General features: G+C 39.5%; 1 protein-coding gene and 1 pseudogene across 1 annotated transcript in view; one reads left to right on the forward strand and one right to left on the reverse strand.

The window, feature by feature from the left end:
* The window catches only part of LOC115789009 (probable flavin-containing monoamine oxidase A), a 48,097-nt gene extending 38,793 nt beyond the window's left edge, over positions 1 to 9,304 (forward strand). Inside the window, exon 12 of the mRNA XM_030742156.1 lies at positions 6,339 to 9,304. Coding sequence (XP_030598016.1) covers positions 6,339 to 6,687 — 349 coding nt within the window. The 3' untranslated portion in view covers positions 6,688 to 9,304. The remainder of the gene's footprint in view (positions 1 to 6,338) is intronic.
* Positions 1 to 12,903, reverse strand: part of LOC115789750 (coxsackievirus and adenovirus receptor homolog) — a 78,443-nt pseudogene extending 65,540 nt beyond the window's left edge.
* Positions 12,904 to 18,904: the final 6,001 nt, after the last annotated feature.

Genomic DNA, 18,904 nt, shown 5'->3' on the forward strand with positions numbered 1-18,904 from the left:
CATCTTAGCATCTGATATAAGGACATTATAGTCAACCAACTAACAGAGCTATACCTCTCCATCAGATCTCTGTTTAAGTCTGCATCCATTCAGCCATTTCAGGACTATTCTGTGAGTCCTACACAATTCTGTCTTTTTAGCAACAGCAACCTAATCCTGTAATGCCAGTATGATTCCTCAGGGAGTCCCAATTGTAATCAAAGAGAGAGCCTAACAATATGTAGCGATATTGTTACAGAGGCTTTTGCCTAATATGTGGAGCAATCCCTGATGTTTATACTAATAATATCAAAAGCCTAACTGCAGACCAACTTTAAATTAAAAAAAAAAAAAAAAAGTTTTTTCTAGTAAAAACACTTCATCACAAACACCTAACTTTGTCAGTAAGCAAATCTACTTGGTAAAATCAAGCACTAGCCATAAAACTGAAAAAGTGTCTTTGGGCAAGACTGGACCCCAAGTTGCTCTCAATGCAACTGTTAGAGTATGAATCTGTGTGAACGTTAGATAGAAAGCACTTATAGCTGTGGAAAGAAGTGCTTGTATGAATGTGTGTGAATATGTGTATAAAGCATGTTGTATAAAGCACTTTGAGGGCTCAAAGTAGAGTAGAAAAGCACTATATAAGAACCAGTCTATTTACTATTTAAACTCGCTTTACAGTACGTTGGCTGAAGCCAGGTTTCCATAGGTAAACCTTCAGGGACTCTGTCCTCTGTCCTACACCATATTCACTAATGCTTCTTTTATGCATTTACATGATTTATATTTTAATTGCCAAAAAAGTTAATAAAAAAATCCATTATTAATTTCTCAATCTGGATTTTGCCGTAATCAAGCAGCACTAATATCTGGATAGGAAAGAGAGAGAGTGGGTATTTTGCACAGTCGAAGCACTGAAAATACGCAAAATACCCATACTTTCAATAAATCATGCTGATTAAATACCATATAAACAAACTCAGAAGTGCTTTCTAATGACAAAGAAAGGCTGCACTGCATGTTTATTTAGTGCCCACTGTTTCAATTAGACAGTTATGGAGAGAGATATGCACACCCTTTATGTTGGCCAATGATGGCCAGGCAGAATTCTTCACATGCTAAACCAAACTATATGTCAAACTGTCACAAGCTTAAGTGTAATAGCACTTATTTCCATATATTAACATTTCTTTATATTTTAGAAAATGCTTTTTTTTTTTTTTTTAAATGCTTTAGCCAGTAAAAATAAATGCTTTGGAAATAAAGAGTTTCTTTTCTTCCAGTTATGTATATTTCTGCTTCATTATGTGACTGTGGATTAGCTTCTTACTAAATCCATTTGGCTAATCTGTTATTACATATATTAAAATCAGCCTGCTGGGAAATTGAATGAATTTGAACACAAAACAATTACAGCAAAGGTAAAAAGTAATGTTTCACTAACACGCAGATTTCATCATCATTGCAAATTTTAGAGACTGGATAAATCTTATAGTTGTGCATTTCCTGAACCCCCCCCCCACACACACACACACACACTTAAGTCCACAAAAATAAAACACTGAATTTACTTTGACAGAGCACTACAGGTATGAACGCCGTCAGTTGAATGCTTTCAGTTACTTCTTATCATATAATCACCTATTTAAACACGACACCAATCAAGTCCAATCAGGGCCAAAATGCAGCCTTTTTAATTTGACAAGCTCTCGTTCTTTTCATCATAATGCCGCGGCTCATTATACTGTTTACTGCCACCTGCTATGCATGCCACTGTAATGACTGAGTTGATTGATTTCTTTCACTCTACCCCTCCTGCGTGTTTTATTTTTTAATCCGCGCGGGATATATTGCTTTCCTTTTTCATTATCATGTATCCTATATCCCAATGATATGAATCGCTGCTGCATAAATCCATGACAGAGTACCCTCAAGCAAGTGTATAATCATGCGCCGCAGCCAATTATCCTATACTTGAGGTGATATCTGGTACCTCCAACAAATATTCTGAAAAGCTAAACTTTACCTCTAAGCTTAGGCAGGTGCGTGTTGCGAGAGGCAGACTCAGTAATACCAGCTCATTACCAAGCTCACTGACATCTCAGGCTCGGGTCCTAAGGTCTTAGAAATTGTGCTGTTGAAGTTGCCTATTAGCCTGGACTAAACAATCAGAATCCTTCTCACATTCACATTCCAGCTCTGCCACACATTGCCCCTCTGTTTACTCCTGATTACTCTCTACTCCTTTAGCACCTTTACTTAATGGCATTTTATTAGTCCAATTCAATGGTAGCATCTTTTCGTGGAATTCATCGACATAGACTGCTTTACCACATCACAGACGTATGAACAGAGAGTAAAGACCATCAGACATCAAACACTATTGTTCAGATAACATTAATTCATCAAGCATAGTGGGCAGACAAAGAGGTGAAGCTGTTCTCCATTGCTTTGATGGTGAAAATTGTTGATGGCTGGTAAAGCCAGTTAGAAGAGGTTTTCTTGAACTGGACAAACATAATCAAAGTTCTCTGGTTCTCAAACTGTGTGCAGTGGGCAGCAACGTGCAACCAGGTGCAAATAAAAGCTAACAAAAACAGAGATAGGCACATCCATTATTTGCACAGATTTAAGGTGCAGCATCAACTGGCTTCATTTCCTCTACCACAGTTATCCATAAAAGTTATCCATAAAAGGATGCTTTTACATGTAACTACCATGCAGCTGTCACCATTTTTCGCTCCTGTACCACTTATTCCTGATTTGTTTTTTGGCATATTTGTCACACTTGCATGTTTCACTTTAAACAGCTTTTAAAATTAGATGAGAAAGATAGCCAGAGTCAATACAAAAGGCTTTCTCTCTCTTTTGTCTGTGTTTTAATTTATTATTTATTAAGAGGGTAAAACTATCCAAACCTACCGGACCTAGAGTATGTGGAAAAAAAAATTGCCCCCTTAACTCAATAACTTCCTGTGCAACACTTGACAGCAAGAACTGCAGTCAAGCATTTGCGATAACTGGGAATGAGTTTTTCCACATCTCTGTGGAGGAAATTTGTCCCACTCTTCTTTGTGGAATTGTTTTAATTCAGTATTAACGTGCGTTTGATGATCTGAAACATGAATGTAAACCATCATTGTGGCAGCATAAGCAATAGCTTGTTAAAAAAAGATAGACTGACATAATTTTTAACCAAGGTGATTGATTGATGTCTCATTTTGGAATATGGGTTTACAACCGCAAAAAGAAAAACATATTAAAAGAATTGAGAATGAAATAAGCAATCCATCCATCCATCCATCCTCTTATCCTGTCATGTGCATTAAAATCAAATGCAGGATTTCCATGGAAAACCTTAGATAACTCAGCTCTGACCTCAATTCATACAGAACCATTACCATTGAGAGGGCAAACATATTTCTTCTTTTTTCATAGATGATTCAAAATGATAGGGCAACAGTTACTACATAATGGACTTAAATCACTCTTACTTACTGACACTGGAACTACCTGGAAGATGCTCTCTCTTTTACCTGGAGAGGCTTTGAGTGAGTCCATCAGGTCACCAAAATGCAAGAACATAATATATCCAAAGAAAGAAATCCATTCACAAAAACAACTCATCATATCTGATAATATCTAGAAGTCCGTGCAGTGTAGAAAGCTATGAATAAAATGCTAGAAATCTCTTTTTATCTTTACCACCCCCGAAAAAACAGAGGATTTGTCCAGAGATGGCAAAAATTATTTCAGGTTTTATTGATGTTAGACTGTGTCACAGTACTTCAGCAGGATTGGGCAATGTGTTAAAATATCATCATCAGTCCAAGGTGTGGAGTTCCCACTTCATTTAGAGCAAATGCAATTATCAAACAGACTGCTGCCAAAAAGAATACATAATCATCTATTTGGGACTAAACGTGTAAGCCAGTGGACCCAAAGAAAGAAATACGATGAAGGATGCATCTATCTGGAGCCTCTAAATGAACAAACAGGTGGATAATATACAGTTATGTCCGTAAGTATTTGGACAGTGACAGTTTTATTTTTTGTCCCTTTACACCACTGTAGTGGATTTTAACTCACTCAAGATGTGATTGAAGTGCCGGATTTCACCTCTAACTCTAAAAGTTTAATACAAATATTGCATCATCTGTTTAATTAGAGCCATTTTTATAAATATAGCCCCTTATGTTCAGAGGCTCAAAAATAATTGGACAATTGAGTGACAATTTCAAGACCAGAAGTGGCCTAGTCCTTTGTTATTCCAAGAAAAATTAATAAGTGGTTACAAGTGTTGAACTTACTTTTACTGTTCACTGAAGATGACTATGGTGGACGACTGCAGAAGAAAAATGCCTTCACAACATACAGGCAAGTTAAGAAAACTCACTTGCCATTGTTGAAGTTTACAACCAAGAGACACCTTCATAAATATAAATACAGAGGGTTTACAACAAGGTGCAAACCACTGGTTACACTCAAGCAAGGCTGCCAGAGGCACTGGGTCAGAAATAGCGGGATAAATTCTGAAGTGTTGACAGATATACTCTCTGCTTAGATTCAGCTAAGTGCTGGAAATCTGACGGGACAGCATTTCACTTGGCAAATGGATAATGAGCTAAAGCATACTACAAACTAAACCCAAGAGTTTTTCAGGGAAAATTATTGAAATATTCTTCAATATTCTTTACTGGCCAAATCAAAAACCTGATCTCAATGCAACACGCCGTGTTTTCCAGTTACTAAAGACAAAACTGATGGCAGACATGCCCACAAACAAGACAGCTACATGTATAGTAAAAGCCTGGCAGAGCATGTCAAGGGAAGAAACAAAGCATTTGGTGATGTTCATGGGCCTGCGCATCAATCACATTTTGATTGTCCACCTTAGAATCCACTGTGATGGTATACAGAGACAAAATTATAAAAGTGTCATTGTCCATATACTTATGGCACTACCTGTATGGTATTAAATGATCAGTGTGTAGTTGTTCGTTTCATATGACTAAAAAAAATGTTGCTGCATTTAAGAACCAATCAGACAGAAATCACTGTAGATGCCTTAATGGTTATTTTTTCACTGCCTCTTCTGGTGAACAACAACTGTGTGCATAACATGGCCCAACTCCAACCGCAATCTCCTATCAGCCCATGCTGTAAGCACTATTTAGAGGGAATTATTTACTAAGATGAATTCTCAAGGAGGTACACAATTAAAAAGAAATTTAAAAAAAGGACAAAAATTTCCCCTTGAAAAATACCAACAACTGATTTAGTCAGCACAGTTTGACAATCATCCAAAAGCACCTGGCCGTGACGCCAGCCTCTCCGTCTGTATTCTGGGCTTTAGTTTCTGCAGAATCTCAACTACGGAATCACCTTTGAGTTTTCTCCTTTCTTTACCATATAGAGCAGTGAATGTGGGTTTTCTCAAGACCAAGGGATGGGAAGGGTTAGCTATCATGTTTCTTTAGTGGACTTACATTTGCTTTCCATCTCCCAGATAGACAGAAACAATGCTGCAGACAGTTCTTCAGTACTATCCTCACTCTTGTTTCCTTAGTCATTTGATTGGGTCTTTGGGAAAAACAGCTAACACGATGCTGAAGTATCAGCAGCAGAGGGTGGATGGTGACCTATTTGCATAATGTAGCTGACAAGAAGGGACAGTAATACATTATTGATTTAACAGACCTTTTGTCTTCTGTCTCTTTGGGGTTGGCAGTTGATAGCAGCAACATACATTGCCATGGTATGCAGTCTACATCTAGTGCTTGTTCTCCAGATTTTTCTCATTAGATCTACAAGAAGACAATTTTTTTTTGTTGTTGTTGTTGAGAAAACCCACCATGATACAATCTTACAAATGCCATAACCCTGCAGTCTGCACAATTTGACTAAAGCTTACTTTGACAGCAATATGTTCAAATCCAAAACACATGATGTGGACTAATGTTGACAATAAAGTTGGGTACCATGGGCAGTAATTTGTAAGATTTATAAGACATTCTTGACTGTGTTGTCATTACACGCAGCAGAAGTGGATGAGGGGCAACATTGTTTCTGTGCTTTTCCAGGCAGCAACCCCTACAGCGCTGAACAGGCCTAATCTAATTTGTTAGTGGGAAATTGCAGTAAACAGAGACAAAGACCATGCAAGCTAACAGAGACTTGTTTTATGGGTGAATCTTGTCCATATGTGAGAGAAGAAATTTTATCACTCAGCACCATCATATGTACTAATATTTCTTAAGACATATATACATGACTACCATGTAATGACAAAGACAAAGGAAGCACTGAACTGTCTGTGTATTGGTATATGACTCACTGATTGTCTTGATTTACAGGATACATTGGGCAGGCACAGAGACAGCCACCAAATGGTGTGGATACATGAGTGGTGCAGTGCAAGCTGGTCAGAGAGCTGCCCTGGAAGTACTGGCTGAAGTCTCCCACATGACTCTGACCACAGAGGAGCAGGAAGAAATGCAGTGCATTGAAAATGTCAAGGGTGCTCCTGAGCAAAGGCCATCATCCAAACTCATATGCCTGCCTACAAGGAAATGTGTGGTGATAGCAACACTGACAATAGGAGCATTTCTTCTGCTGGCTCAACATCAAAATACACTGTTAAAGATCAAAACGTACTTGACAAATGCCCTTTCAACAAGCAAGAATAACCTACCCCTGCTGTAACAAAATCTATAAACCTAGTGTTTATGTTTAATCAAAAAAATAAGAATTTAAGACAGGAAGAGAAAAGGTAAAGATTTCGCTGCAGTCATATAATTTTTTTACCTGCAGTGATTGCAAAATTAAAAAAAAAAAATGAAAAAACTCTTTAAGCAGCATGATATTTAAATTTTGTCCATAAAATTTAGATTGTACTTATCACCTTGAGCACTATTTAAATGCCACAGCCTACCTGAGTGTTACTGTTGACCATGCCCATCTCTTTATGACCACAGTGTTCCCGTCTTCTGATGGCTGCTTCCAACAGCTGCTACAGTACCTTAATGGCTAATGTGGCTATCTGATAAGAGCACTTTTGGCTGCTCCCTTATTTCCACAGGGGTTACCAGAGTGGCTGGATCTGCATGTTTGGGGCATGCCCCACTGGTGGGGTGCAGGGTCATGATAGGTGGGGTGTGGGCAACCTGGGAGAAAAGTCATGTGGAACAAATGTTGAACATCGGATTAATTCTCACAGTGGAACAAGGAAATGTTAGCAGGTACGTTAGCACAGTGATTAGTGCAGCATAGAGTTTGAGAACTACTGGATTTGGCAAAGAATTTATGCTCGACGCACTACCAGATGCAACCTTCCCAACTATCTTGGCTTGGGATCAATGACGGCACTAGAAGTACGTTAGCTCGTGACCCCCCCAAGGCTGGGTTAGTTGCTATCAGTTAAGCAGTTAACTCGCAGTTAAGCAGCACTACTTCACAGTTAAAAGATCTCAATTACTATAAATAAATAAATAACCTTTGAGATGTGGTGGAACAGGAGATTCACATCATGTATGGGCAGCTGAAAAATTTGCAGCAAATGCATTATGCCATTATGTCAATTTGGAGCAATATATCTGAGGAATGCTTCCAACACCTTGATGAATATACACAATGAAGAAGTAAAGCAGTTCTGAAGGCAAAAAAGGGTTCAACATGGTACTGGCAAGGTATAACAAACAAAGTGACCAGTGATTGTAGATGTATGGCAGAGCCTTCAGCGAAAATATCTGGGAAAACGCCAAGAAACTCAAAAGAAAGAAGAACTCACAGCACAGACAAACATATCTTTCGGCAGCTCCCTTATCCACAAAGGGTCACCACAGCAGATGGATCTGCATATTTGATTTGGTAGATTTTTATGCCAGATGCCCTTCCTGATGCAACCCTCTCTGGGATTTGTATCTCTTCCGAGTCTTGAACTGGCTTTTGCACCTTAGGCAAATGTGTGAACCACTACACCATGCGACCCCTTAATAACTGCCATGGACAGTGTTTGTGTAATTACTCCCAGACCAGAAGGGGGAGACAAAAGTTCTGCACTGCAGTTGGAAGCCAGTTTGCAGTGAGAAAATAAAGCTTTTACAGTGTATGCCTCGTGCCATTTCACACAGAGCCATAAAAACTGCATGAAAGATTTGAAGCAGAGCCAAAAGCATGTTTTTTGGGGTTTTTTTTTAACTCACAAAACCATCAAAAGACAGTTGAATGAGTGTCAGATGAATGAACCAGTCACACAATGGAAATATCCAAGAGAAGGTGATTTAATCGCTATCACTTGATTGCACAGTCGATTGAAAGGATTTTTGTCAGTCCCCATGTCTCCTCTAGAGAGTATCTCAAATGCCCACTAATCACTGCACGGTAGTCTGTGACTCCTTTGGCGCCACGGCTTGCTATTTGTCTTTGTTATCACTAGCTTGCACTGAATCAACTGCTTGTTCTCCCTGGTTTCATTTAAGCCAGCCCAGGCTGAATCAAGGCCAACGGTCCAACATCTCTCAACATGTTTGAAAATTTGTAGCATTTGATTACTGACTCATTTTTGTCGTCAGTCAAATTAATTGGAATGAGTGCAATGGTTTTCGTACAAATATGAGTTCTGAATATATTCAGTGTAATACACCAAAATTATATATGTACATTTTTTATGACTTGACCGTAATAATAGGAACACAGTAGTGGATTGGTGCACTATTTTAGAACTCCACAGTGCTCTCAGAGGTACCTTATTATGATATATGCCAATGCCAGCACAAGGCACGCATGCAGTACCGTACCATCTGGGAGAATGGCAGCTTGCCTTGTCAGTTGCTATTTTTTCCATCGTTAGTTGAAATCCAGTTCTTAGTTTTAATGATAAATGCATTCCCATCCCCATTCCCACTGGGATATCATGAGTATTCAGTAGAAAAAAATCTGACTAAACTATTGTGTTCATGAATGAACACAAGTGCAACGCAAGCCTCACAAATTGCTCAGATTTTTAAAACCGGCATCAGCATCTAGTGTACATGTTAAAGGTTAAACAAGTGCAGCAGCACAGATGAAAAAAATAAGCATCATTTCAGTTTTTTTTTAATAAGCAAACTCTAAAGCTGCAGTCAACATTGATAATTAGCAATGTCATAGTTCATCAGAATTATGAATCAGACTCATACCAAAAAAGTCACTGAAGAAAAAAGCATAATGATATTGCATAAGTTTAAGACATACCAAAATATTGCTTCATGAAGAATTAGGAAGGTGTTTGTTCGTATTTTCATGTTCCCATGATTAAGCATTTTTCAGCTTATGAAAGTTTAAAAGCCCCAAAATACAGTACATAAATTAAAAAAAAAAAAAAAAAAAAAAAAAAAAAAAAACGTATTTCAGCATTTTTTTTTTTACCATCTCTTGAGATTCTGCACAGTGGAATATGCTGTTTTTTTCTAATATCAAATAAAACATTTCCAGGAAAGTCTCTAAGTAATACTACTGTGATTACTGTAGCCTCTGTAAACACCTGTCAAAGCACTTGCCATGGTGTTTGCCTTTGGGCAATAGCACGAACTTTAATAATTCATACTTTCCAGTGCAGTGTAATCAGTGTGTGAAGTAATAAACAACTCTTTTCATGGAACTAACCAGAGCTCAGTTCTAGTTTAAATAGATGTTATTATTATTTATTTAGACACACAGTTGCTTGTGAATGGAAGAGTAACATTATTGCAATCGTTCAACACTGGAAGAAAGAGGTTATTCTTTTGTTCTAAATCATGTGAGAAATGGGTTAATTCAACTCTGACAATCGTGTTTACTCTGTAGTTTCTATTGTTGTTATGCAAATATCTTATTAAGAGGTGCTGAGCTAATGTTTGCAAGGGTTTCCTTGTGGCCTCCACTGCCATTTGCCAGACGCTCTACATACGGCAAACATCATGATTTTTGAGGCCTTTCTAAAACTTGATGAGTCATTTATGCAGCTGCTTCTGCAGCTGTAATTTACTCACTTCAAAGTGAGAGGGCAGTTTGCTTTTGAATTCAATGTATACAACATGATTTTGTAGCACCAATTTGCACCTAATACCAAGATCCAACTTCTTTATCTGAAGAGAGGAAAAAGAGTGAAACTCCGGGAAAATGATGGGCATATAGCACATCTGACTTTGATGATGATATTTATGTTCCGCCTTAAACCAGCGATAAGAAGTATGCTCTGCCAATTAAACATTTCACTCAGAGGCTGACAATGACTCATGGAGGAGGGTTCAAAAAGAAAAGGATCAAAACATATGCAGCTTATGCATCAAAATCTGGTGCTCACAGTCCAACTCACTTTGGTCAGAGATGCATTTATGTTAAAAGCAGCTAAAGGAGCATCAATACATAAGTCTCCATACAAAAAAAAAAAGGGGGGGGGGGGGGGGGGGGGGGCTGTTCAAAATAGCTCTAGCAGGAGTGCTCATTTTTCAGCAACTTTCATGTGAAGCTGCACATAGATAGATACATTTATTCCACATGTGGTGGTGCTATGCAAAGCCTATACTTTTCACTTAAGTGTGGAATCTGTGAAGTCTCCTGTGGAGTACTGTCAAGACATTACCTAGGGTATTTATTTTAGACACACAACTGTTTACATAAATCATGCAATGAAATCTTCCAGGACAAAGTTGCTTAATCGTTATCACTTGATTGCACAATTGATTGGCAGAATTTTTTATCAGTCCCACTTTCTCCCCTGATGAGTATCTCCAACACCCACTGATCAGTGAGAGGCAGTCTGGTGCCATGCCTTGCTATTTGTCTTTGTTATCATTAGCTTGCTAAGGATCAACCAAGACTGTTGTCCTGAGTTTCACTTAAGCCAGTCACTGCCTACACTGCATATACAGTGTAGCGTAGGCAAATTTGTAGGAGAGACCCATAAAAATCACTGCAATGGCAACTGGATGTACAGACAAACATTCAGGCTGTTAAACCTAAAGGAGTAACCATGCTGCCAAGCATCCAAGGGGATTCAGAGCGAACTGTCATTCATGAATACACAAGGAAATTAGACACTGGCACAGCACAGAAATAAAAACATTCACTGTCTGCGCATTTAGCACCACGGACAGTGACAGCATGGGCTAAACAAGAAAGCAGGCAAGCGCCGTGTATGTGAGACATATACAAATTAAGCCGCAGCGGAACAGAAGCACAAGAATGCCAACGGGTAAAAATAAGCTTCACTCACCCTTGAAATAGCTGAAGGCGGACACCGTCTCAGTTAAAGCCGTGTGAAGATAGCATCTCTCCACTCATTAGTGCACTTGCGGTAAGTTCTCTCGAAGGCCAGCTGCAGTAACTTGGCCTTCTGTGAATGAAATGGCTCGATGATGTTCACCGTGAGACTGAATCATTACTTATTTCTTATGTGGAAGTTGAGGAAAAAGGGCTCTTTGAATGCTGCATTAGGGTGAAAAATCTTTGCCACCATCTGTCCTCATAATGAAATCTACCCACCCCTATCTTTAACAAAAGTATAATCTGAAATTAAAAAAAAAAAAAAAAGACTTCATTATAATTGCTGACTGTTGTTAAACCGAATACAAAAGTTGCCATCATCACTGGAGAGCTGATAGATCTTGAGGTAAAGCAGCAGGAGGGAGTGGAGAAGAAGGAACACCTGTCCACAGCTACCTGCTTAGCTATCAGCTTGAATTGACGTCTAAACGTCACGGTTACAAACGGTTGGTTTTCTTTCTTTTTTTTTTTTTTTGTCCCAGCCTGCGTCCCATCTTCTCATGCAAGTGCTAAAGCGAATGTCTTTGGACTGGGTGTAGACTTTGTGCCACAAGACAGCCATTTCACGTGTTCATCTTTTTACTTAGCCGGCTTGAAAACTAAATTTAGGCTCACTATCCACTTCCTGCCGTTAATTGCCCCCTGCTGGTGAAATCCCAACAACAAATCTGACTTCGTCCTGAGGTAGCGCCCACGCACGGAGATATATTTTTCATTTCATGAAATGTAAAATATATCTCCGTGCGTGGTAAAATTGTCCAATATATGTAGGCTTTTAATTATAATTGTCAAAAAAAAAAAAGAAAAGAAACTCAACTCTGCTCTTCTTTTGAATTTTTAATCTGATGTTTTGTAAAAGCAAACAAATGCCAATTAGCACTGTGTCAGCTACAATAGAGACCTGTTATCATTTACATACGTAATGTTTTAAAATGACACAACGTGAAGGTTTCACAATGAATTGATACTTTAAAATTACAGTTAGTAATGTGATGGGAACATTCAATCACCTCACATCTTCACTTAGTTCGAACTTCAACAGGTCGTCTTGACCATGTCTATAAATGCCTAAATGCACTAAGTTGCTGCCATGTGTGTGGCTGTTTAGATATTTGTGTTTATGACCAGTTGAAGAGGTGTATCTTACAAAGTGGCCAGTGATCATACACTAATGAGACATTATAACATTATGACCACTGCCCGATGAAGTGGATAACACAGATTATCCCTTCATCATGGCACCTGATAGTGGTTGGAATTTATTAGCGAGCAAGTGAACATTTTGCCCTCAAAGTTGATGTGTTAGAAGCGGGAAAAATGAGCATGCATAAGGATTTGAGTAAGTTTGACAATGGCCAAATTGTGATGGCAAGATGATTGGGTCTGAGCATCTCCAAAACTGCAGCTTTTGTGAGTTTTTTCTGGCCTGCAGTGGTCAGTATCTATCAAAATTGGTTAGTGCCATGGGTGGCCAATGCTCACTGATGCACATTGAAGCCCACTGGGTGTGATCAAACAGTTGAGCTATTGTAGCTTAAATTGCCAAAAAAGTTCATACTGGTTCTGATAAAAAGGTGTCAAAATACACAGTGCATCATAGTTTGTTGTATATGAGGCTGCAGTCAGGGTGCCCATGTTGACCTTTCACCCACGAAAGGCCAACAATGGTCACATGAGCATCAGAACTGGCCCACGGAGCAATGGAAGAAGGTGGCCTTGCCTGATGAATCGTGTTTTCTTTTAGACTACAGGGATGGCCAGATGTGTGTGTGTGTGTGTGTGTGTGTGTGTGTGTGTGTGTGTGTGTGTGTGTGTGTGTGTGTGTGTGTGTGTGTGTGTGTGTGTGTCGCTTACCTGAGGTTCACCTGGCACCAGGATGCACTATGGGAAGAACGCAAGCCGGTGGTGGCAATGTGAGGCTTTGGGCAATGTTCTTATCACTGACCTATGAATCATTCAAGCATAAACAAGGCTCCTTACTTAAGGGATGACCCAAAGTTGTCTCTACGCAGACACAGACACAGGCAACTTGGCAAAGAACCAGCTTTAAGTTGTAATTTCAGGCACTTTGTTACTAGCAGCCTGTTGCAAAAATGTACAATTTGTTCCCATTTCTTTAATTGAATATATGAAAAATGCCAGAGATAACACAGTCTGATTGGCAAAACAATTTTTGTACCAACAAATTGATTCCCAAAGAGCTATGAGCTGAAAACCTGGCATATCTTCGAATAGAGTGCAGTGTGTCTTATAAAAAAATTGAAGTGGACAAATGGAGGCCCAAAGAGGTGACAGGCCTAAAAAATATCTACAGCAGATGAACAGTATCTTGAAGTCATGTCCTTAAGAAACAGGAAAAATATCCAACAAAACACAGCATCTGGACCTTCAGTTGATATATAATTCACTGAAACCTCATCAGAAATGATCTCAGTGGAAGGCTAGCTCTCAGGAAGCCATTATTAAGGAAGGGAAACAGGGAGAAAAGTCTGAGGTATGCCAAATCACACAAGAACCGCACTGAAAATCAGTGAGAACATTATGGAGGGATTAATCCAAATTTGAATTTTTTTGGTACAAATCATCATCGTGTACGGATGAAGTCAGGAGAGAGGTACAAGAAGGCTCTGTCATGACTTAGGGCTGCATTTCAGCTAATCCTTTTGGGGATCTGGTCAAAATTGATGAAATTATGAATACTGAAAAGCACGATCAGATTTTGATCCAATACCATTTGGAAAGGATCTGACTTTTCACTATGAGAACAATCCCAAACACACTGCCAATGCAGTAAAAGCATATCTGGAAAAATGCACCATGGAACACTATCATGGATTAGCCTCCCAGAACATGGACCTTAACATTATTGAAGCAGTGTGGGAGCACCTTGACAGAGAATGGAACAAAAGGCAGCCAAGACCCAAAGAAAAGCTTTGAATATCCTCCAAGAAGCCTGGAGAACTATTCCTGAAGACTACTTAAATAAATTACAAGAAAGCTGCCTAGCAGAGATTATGAATATTGAAGAACAAAAGTAGTCATACTAATACTGACTTTCAAGGCTGTAAGAATTGCACATGCTCTGTTTTTCCTCAAATAGTTTGTTTTCATGTCATTTCAGTATGTTTGGGAACTACTTGGTTATCAGCTCTCTGCACATTTTAGCAAATAATCAAATGCATAAATCTTGTGGGTGAAAGTACACAATGATGGAACACATCAGGTAGTGAAGGTGAAGTGAAGATAAAAAAGAATAAACAAATTCTTACTGTAGGCTTCAAGAATGTGTCAGATGTCACCCTTGTTGTTAAAACTGTACAGTTTTAACAACCAAGCCTCAGGTCGATGATCGATTTTGTAATCGTATCATCAGATCTGCTACCATAGGTTCTTGACACTCGAGTGAAGAGAGGAGCGGAACTGTCAACTGATCATCACCTGGTGGTGAGTTGGATCAGGTGGCGTTGGAAGATACTGGACAGACCTGGCACCTAAATGTATAGTGCGGGTGTGCTGGGAACACCTGACAGAGGCCCTAGACCATGAGATCTTCAACTTCCACCTCCAGCAGAACTTAGACAACATTGCAATGGATGCTGAGGACATCTGAATGGACCATGTTCCGCACCTCCATTGCTGAGTTTGCAGCACGGAGCTGCAGCTGCAAGGTGGTTAGTGCCTGTCCTGGTTATAATCCCCGAACCAGATAGTGGACACCGGAGGTGAAGGGAGTCATCAAGCTGAGACTGGGACTTTGGAGGCAGCTCACAGGCACCGGCAGGGTGGTGGCTCAAGCAAAAACTCAAGTACAGGAGGAGGCCATGGAAAAAGACTTTCAGACCACCTCAAAGCGATTCTGGCAAACTGTCCGGTGAAGGGAAAGCCGTGCTCTACCCACATAGTGTATAGTGCAAGTGGGCCACTGCTGACTTCTCAGGGCATCCTGTGGGGGTTACTGTGGGAGTATGAAGTATCTGGGCTGTTGTTATGGGCCATTCGGTCCCTGTACTACTGCAGTGAGAGCTTGGTCCACTTTAATTCAGACTTTTTTCTAGTGGGCATTGGACTCTGCCAGGGTTGCCCTTTGTCACCAATTATCTTCATAATTCATGGTTTTTAGAATTATGAATTTCTAGGCGTAGCCAAGTGGTGGAAGGCTTCCACCTTGGTGGCCTCAGAGGCTCATCTCTGCTTTTTGAGGATGATGTGATCCTATTGGCTTCATCAGGGCCATGTGGCCTCTAGCTCACATTTAAGTGGTTCACAGCTGAGTCTGAAACAGCAGGAATGAGAATAAGCACCTCTAAGTCTGAGGCCATGGTCCTCAGCCAGGAAAGGGTGGAGTGCCCACTCCTGGTCAGGCATGAGTTGCTGCCCCAAGTGGAGGAGTTTAACCCTTTCATGCATAATGGTCACTACAGTGGACGGCTGTTCAAAGCTGTTCTCTTGTATATGCCTGTGTTTTGTTGTTATAGTTGCATATCAGTCAACACAGTGGATGCTTGTCCATCATCCCATACACTTCTACCGACTGGCCAGTCAAGGCGAGTTATTTTTTTAAAATTTCTATTTGTTATTTGAATGTAATTAACAGAATCAGTATAAGTCGATATTAGCAGTAGTGACAGTCGATCTGAGGATGCAATATCATTTTCTGTTATTGGTGTGTTAAATACATATTTCTCTGGTTGAAAAGTCAAATGCATGGTGTCCAGCTGAGTGGACATATTTATAACTCCATGATCTCCATGATCGAAAGGAGCATTGAGGTGGTTCGGGCACCTGACTAGGATGCCTCCTGGGTGCCTCTTGGGTGAGGTGTTTCAGGCATGTCCTACTGGGAGGAGGCCCTGGGGCAGACCCAGTCATGCTAGAGAGATTATATCTCTCGGCTGGCCTGGGAATGCCTCAGTGTTCCCCCAGATAAGCTAGAGGAGGTGGCTGAAGAGAGGGAGGTCTGGGTTTCCCTGCTTAGGCTGCTGCCCCCACAACCCAGAAGCAGAAGAAAATGGATGGATGGATGGATGAAACTTAAATTTCCAGTTTAACAGATGTCACTGAGCAGGCCTTACCTTTAAAAATAATCATCATCTTTTTTTAAAAAAAAATCTAATCTTTTTCTCCTGTCCTTTCTCTCTGAGTGAAGTTATCTCACATTCTTTTCTCTCCTTGGGAAATAAAGCAGCTATATCTAAAGCAAGCAAACACTGAGTGGCAATGCACAGGAACAGTTTTTGAGGTTTTTTTTTGTTGTTTTGTTTTTTCAATATTTGTTGAGCGGTTTAAAATGCTGCATTTAAAATGATTTGCCACTTAAAAAAAATATTACTCCTTTTATTCTCACTCTTCTTTTATAGCACTGGCTAGATGCTGAAACACCACAACCACAACTTATGGACATCTGCATCAAACATGTCATTCTCGACATGGTTTGATATCCGAAAAGTGAGCAGTGACACAAGATAATCAATTATTCCCCTTAAATGTAGTAAACCTTATATAAGAGCCATCTGGCCAGGACCTTTCTGTAAGTTATTTGCATGTTTTCCTCATATTTGCATGGGTTTTCTCCTGGTACTCTGGTTTCTTCCCATAATCCAAAGACATGCAATTAGTGAGGTTAGGTTAATTGGTGATTCTAAACTGGCCATAAGTGTGAATGTGAGTGTCAATGGTTGTCTGTCTCTCTCTGTTAGCCCTGTGACAGACTGGCAATCTGTCCAGGGTGTACCCTGCCTCTAGCCTTATGGCAGCCAGGATAGGCTCCAGCCCCCCTGCAACGCTGAAAAGGATAAGTGGAAGAAGATGGATAGAAAATAAAGATATTTGTGTACAATTTTAAGGAGTTAAAGTAAAAAGTTATTAATAAATACTCTACAAATTCAATTTAAGTAAAGTAACAAAGTATTTGCAATTCATTATTTCTCACTGCTGATAATCAGTCATTAAAAAAACACATTTCTCCCATACTGGCCTCTCTTCACAGACTCCCTGTTAAATCCAGAATTGAATTTAAAATCCTCCTTCTCAAATACATCTTGAATCATCAGGCCCCATCTTATCTTAAAGACCTCATTGGTCTCAGACTGCTGGCTTACTTGTGGTTCCTAGAATATTTAAAAGTAGATTTTTGGATAGATATTTTCAATATCTTTTAGATATTTAAAAGAGCATTCAGTCATCCAGTTATTCAGCATCAAAATGGAGGAGAAGATGATTATTGAGAGTTCAAGTGTTTTTTTGTTTTTGTTTGTTTTGTTTTTTTGCTTAGCTTGCCTTGAGAGTGATTGGCTATTGTTGTTATGATATTATGGAAGCAAAAATGGCCCCAAATATCATGTACTGTACAACCATCACCAAGCATCATGTTTGTGCCTTACCCTACCGATGCTTCCCCATTAAAATTATTGGAGCCACTAGAGGGCTCTGTCACTTGGAGGTAAATATACTGTAGATCGTATGTACTGTTTTGGCATTATGGGAGTTAACTGAAATGACTGATGGGTGCTGACTTATGTATAAATGCTGCTTATCTGCTCTTTTGGCTCAAGAAATTGGCAGGTCCTTATTCTTGCACTTTATTCTCATCACTGACTTTCAGTTCGACTCAGAATTGGCTGACGGGTTTCTCCTGCTTGTTTTGCAAGCTTTAAGTGGACTGGAAGGCCTTGACATTTTAGGTCAGCCTATATAAGTCTCTTAGTGATTCCACAGAGAGCTCAGCTTTTGAAGTTGCAAGCCCTAGACTGAAGAGCTCTTACCGAATAAAATCTGAAAAACTCATTTTATTCTTAAGTGTCCTCATACAAGTAATGGTTGTGAATCTTATCACAGCATTTAGTTTATTTTACAAGGTTTTGATTTTGGTTGGTTGTTTTCATTTTTGATTTGCTGGTACACTTGATTTAATTTGGACGTAACCACCAAAGCATTCTTTTGCTTTCATTTCAGCTAATGTGCAAGGTTGTATCCATGTGTTTCTAAGCATATTTAAATCCCAGTCTCATTTCAAACACACAGTCTGCCTAAAGTAACATGGTCCTTTTAACCGAGTCAACATTTAAACCTCTTTGTTATGGAGGAATGCTCCAGACAGTCATCACTCTGGAGAACATCAATAATGTCACAGAGCAGGTGTAGTCTGGTACACTAGCACATGAAACTGTCCAGAGACACCACTTAACAAAATGTGTGGGCTGTATGCATGCTAATCTCAACCACACACGTCCCAGGTAAACCAAAAGCACTGCTTTAGTCTGCTCTGCAGGCTTAACTTTATGGTAGCATGGTGCAACATAAACTCTTAATTCCATTATTAAGCTGCCTAGCCTGCTAACAGAGTGAACAAACAAAACAGATTAGAGGAGGGAAAAAAACAGTGGACACCTTAGGGGGTGGTTAGTCATATCAGTTTTTAGCCTCAAACAGGCTCAGTTTTTTTCTGTCCCTGCTGATATCAACACCCCAGTTTCACAAAGAAGAGTGTATTATCACCTAAAATGCCAGAGGCTACAATTAGCAAAAAAGAAATAAGGAAATAATTGTGGTGGGTCGATGACCTTTGTGACTTGGGTATCAATTTCTGCACAAATGTTGCAGTTTTCTCATGTGCTGCTTTTGCATTTCTATTGATAAT

The sequence above is a fragment of the Archocentrus centrarchus genome, chromosome 12 (genome assembly GCF_007364275.1).
Source record: "Archocentrus centrarchus isolate MPI-CPG fArcCen1 chromosome 12, fArcCen1, whole genome shotgun sequence".
Lineage (NCBI taxonomy): Eukaryota > Metazoa > Chordata > Actinopteri > Cichliformes > Cichlidae > Archocentrus > Archocentrus centrarchus.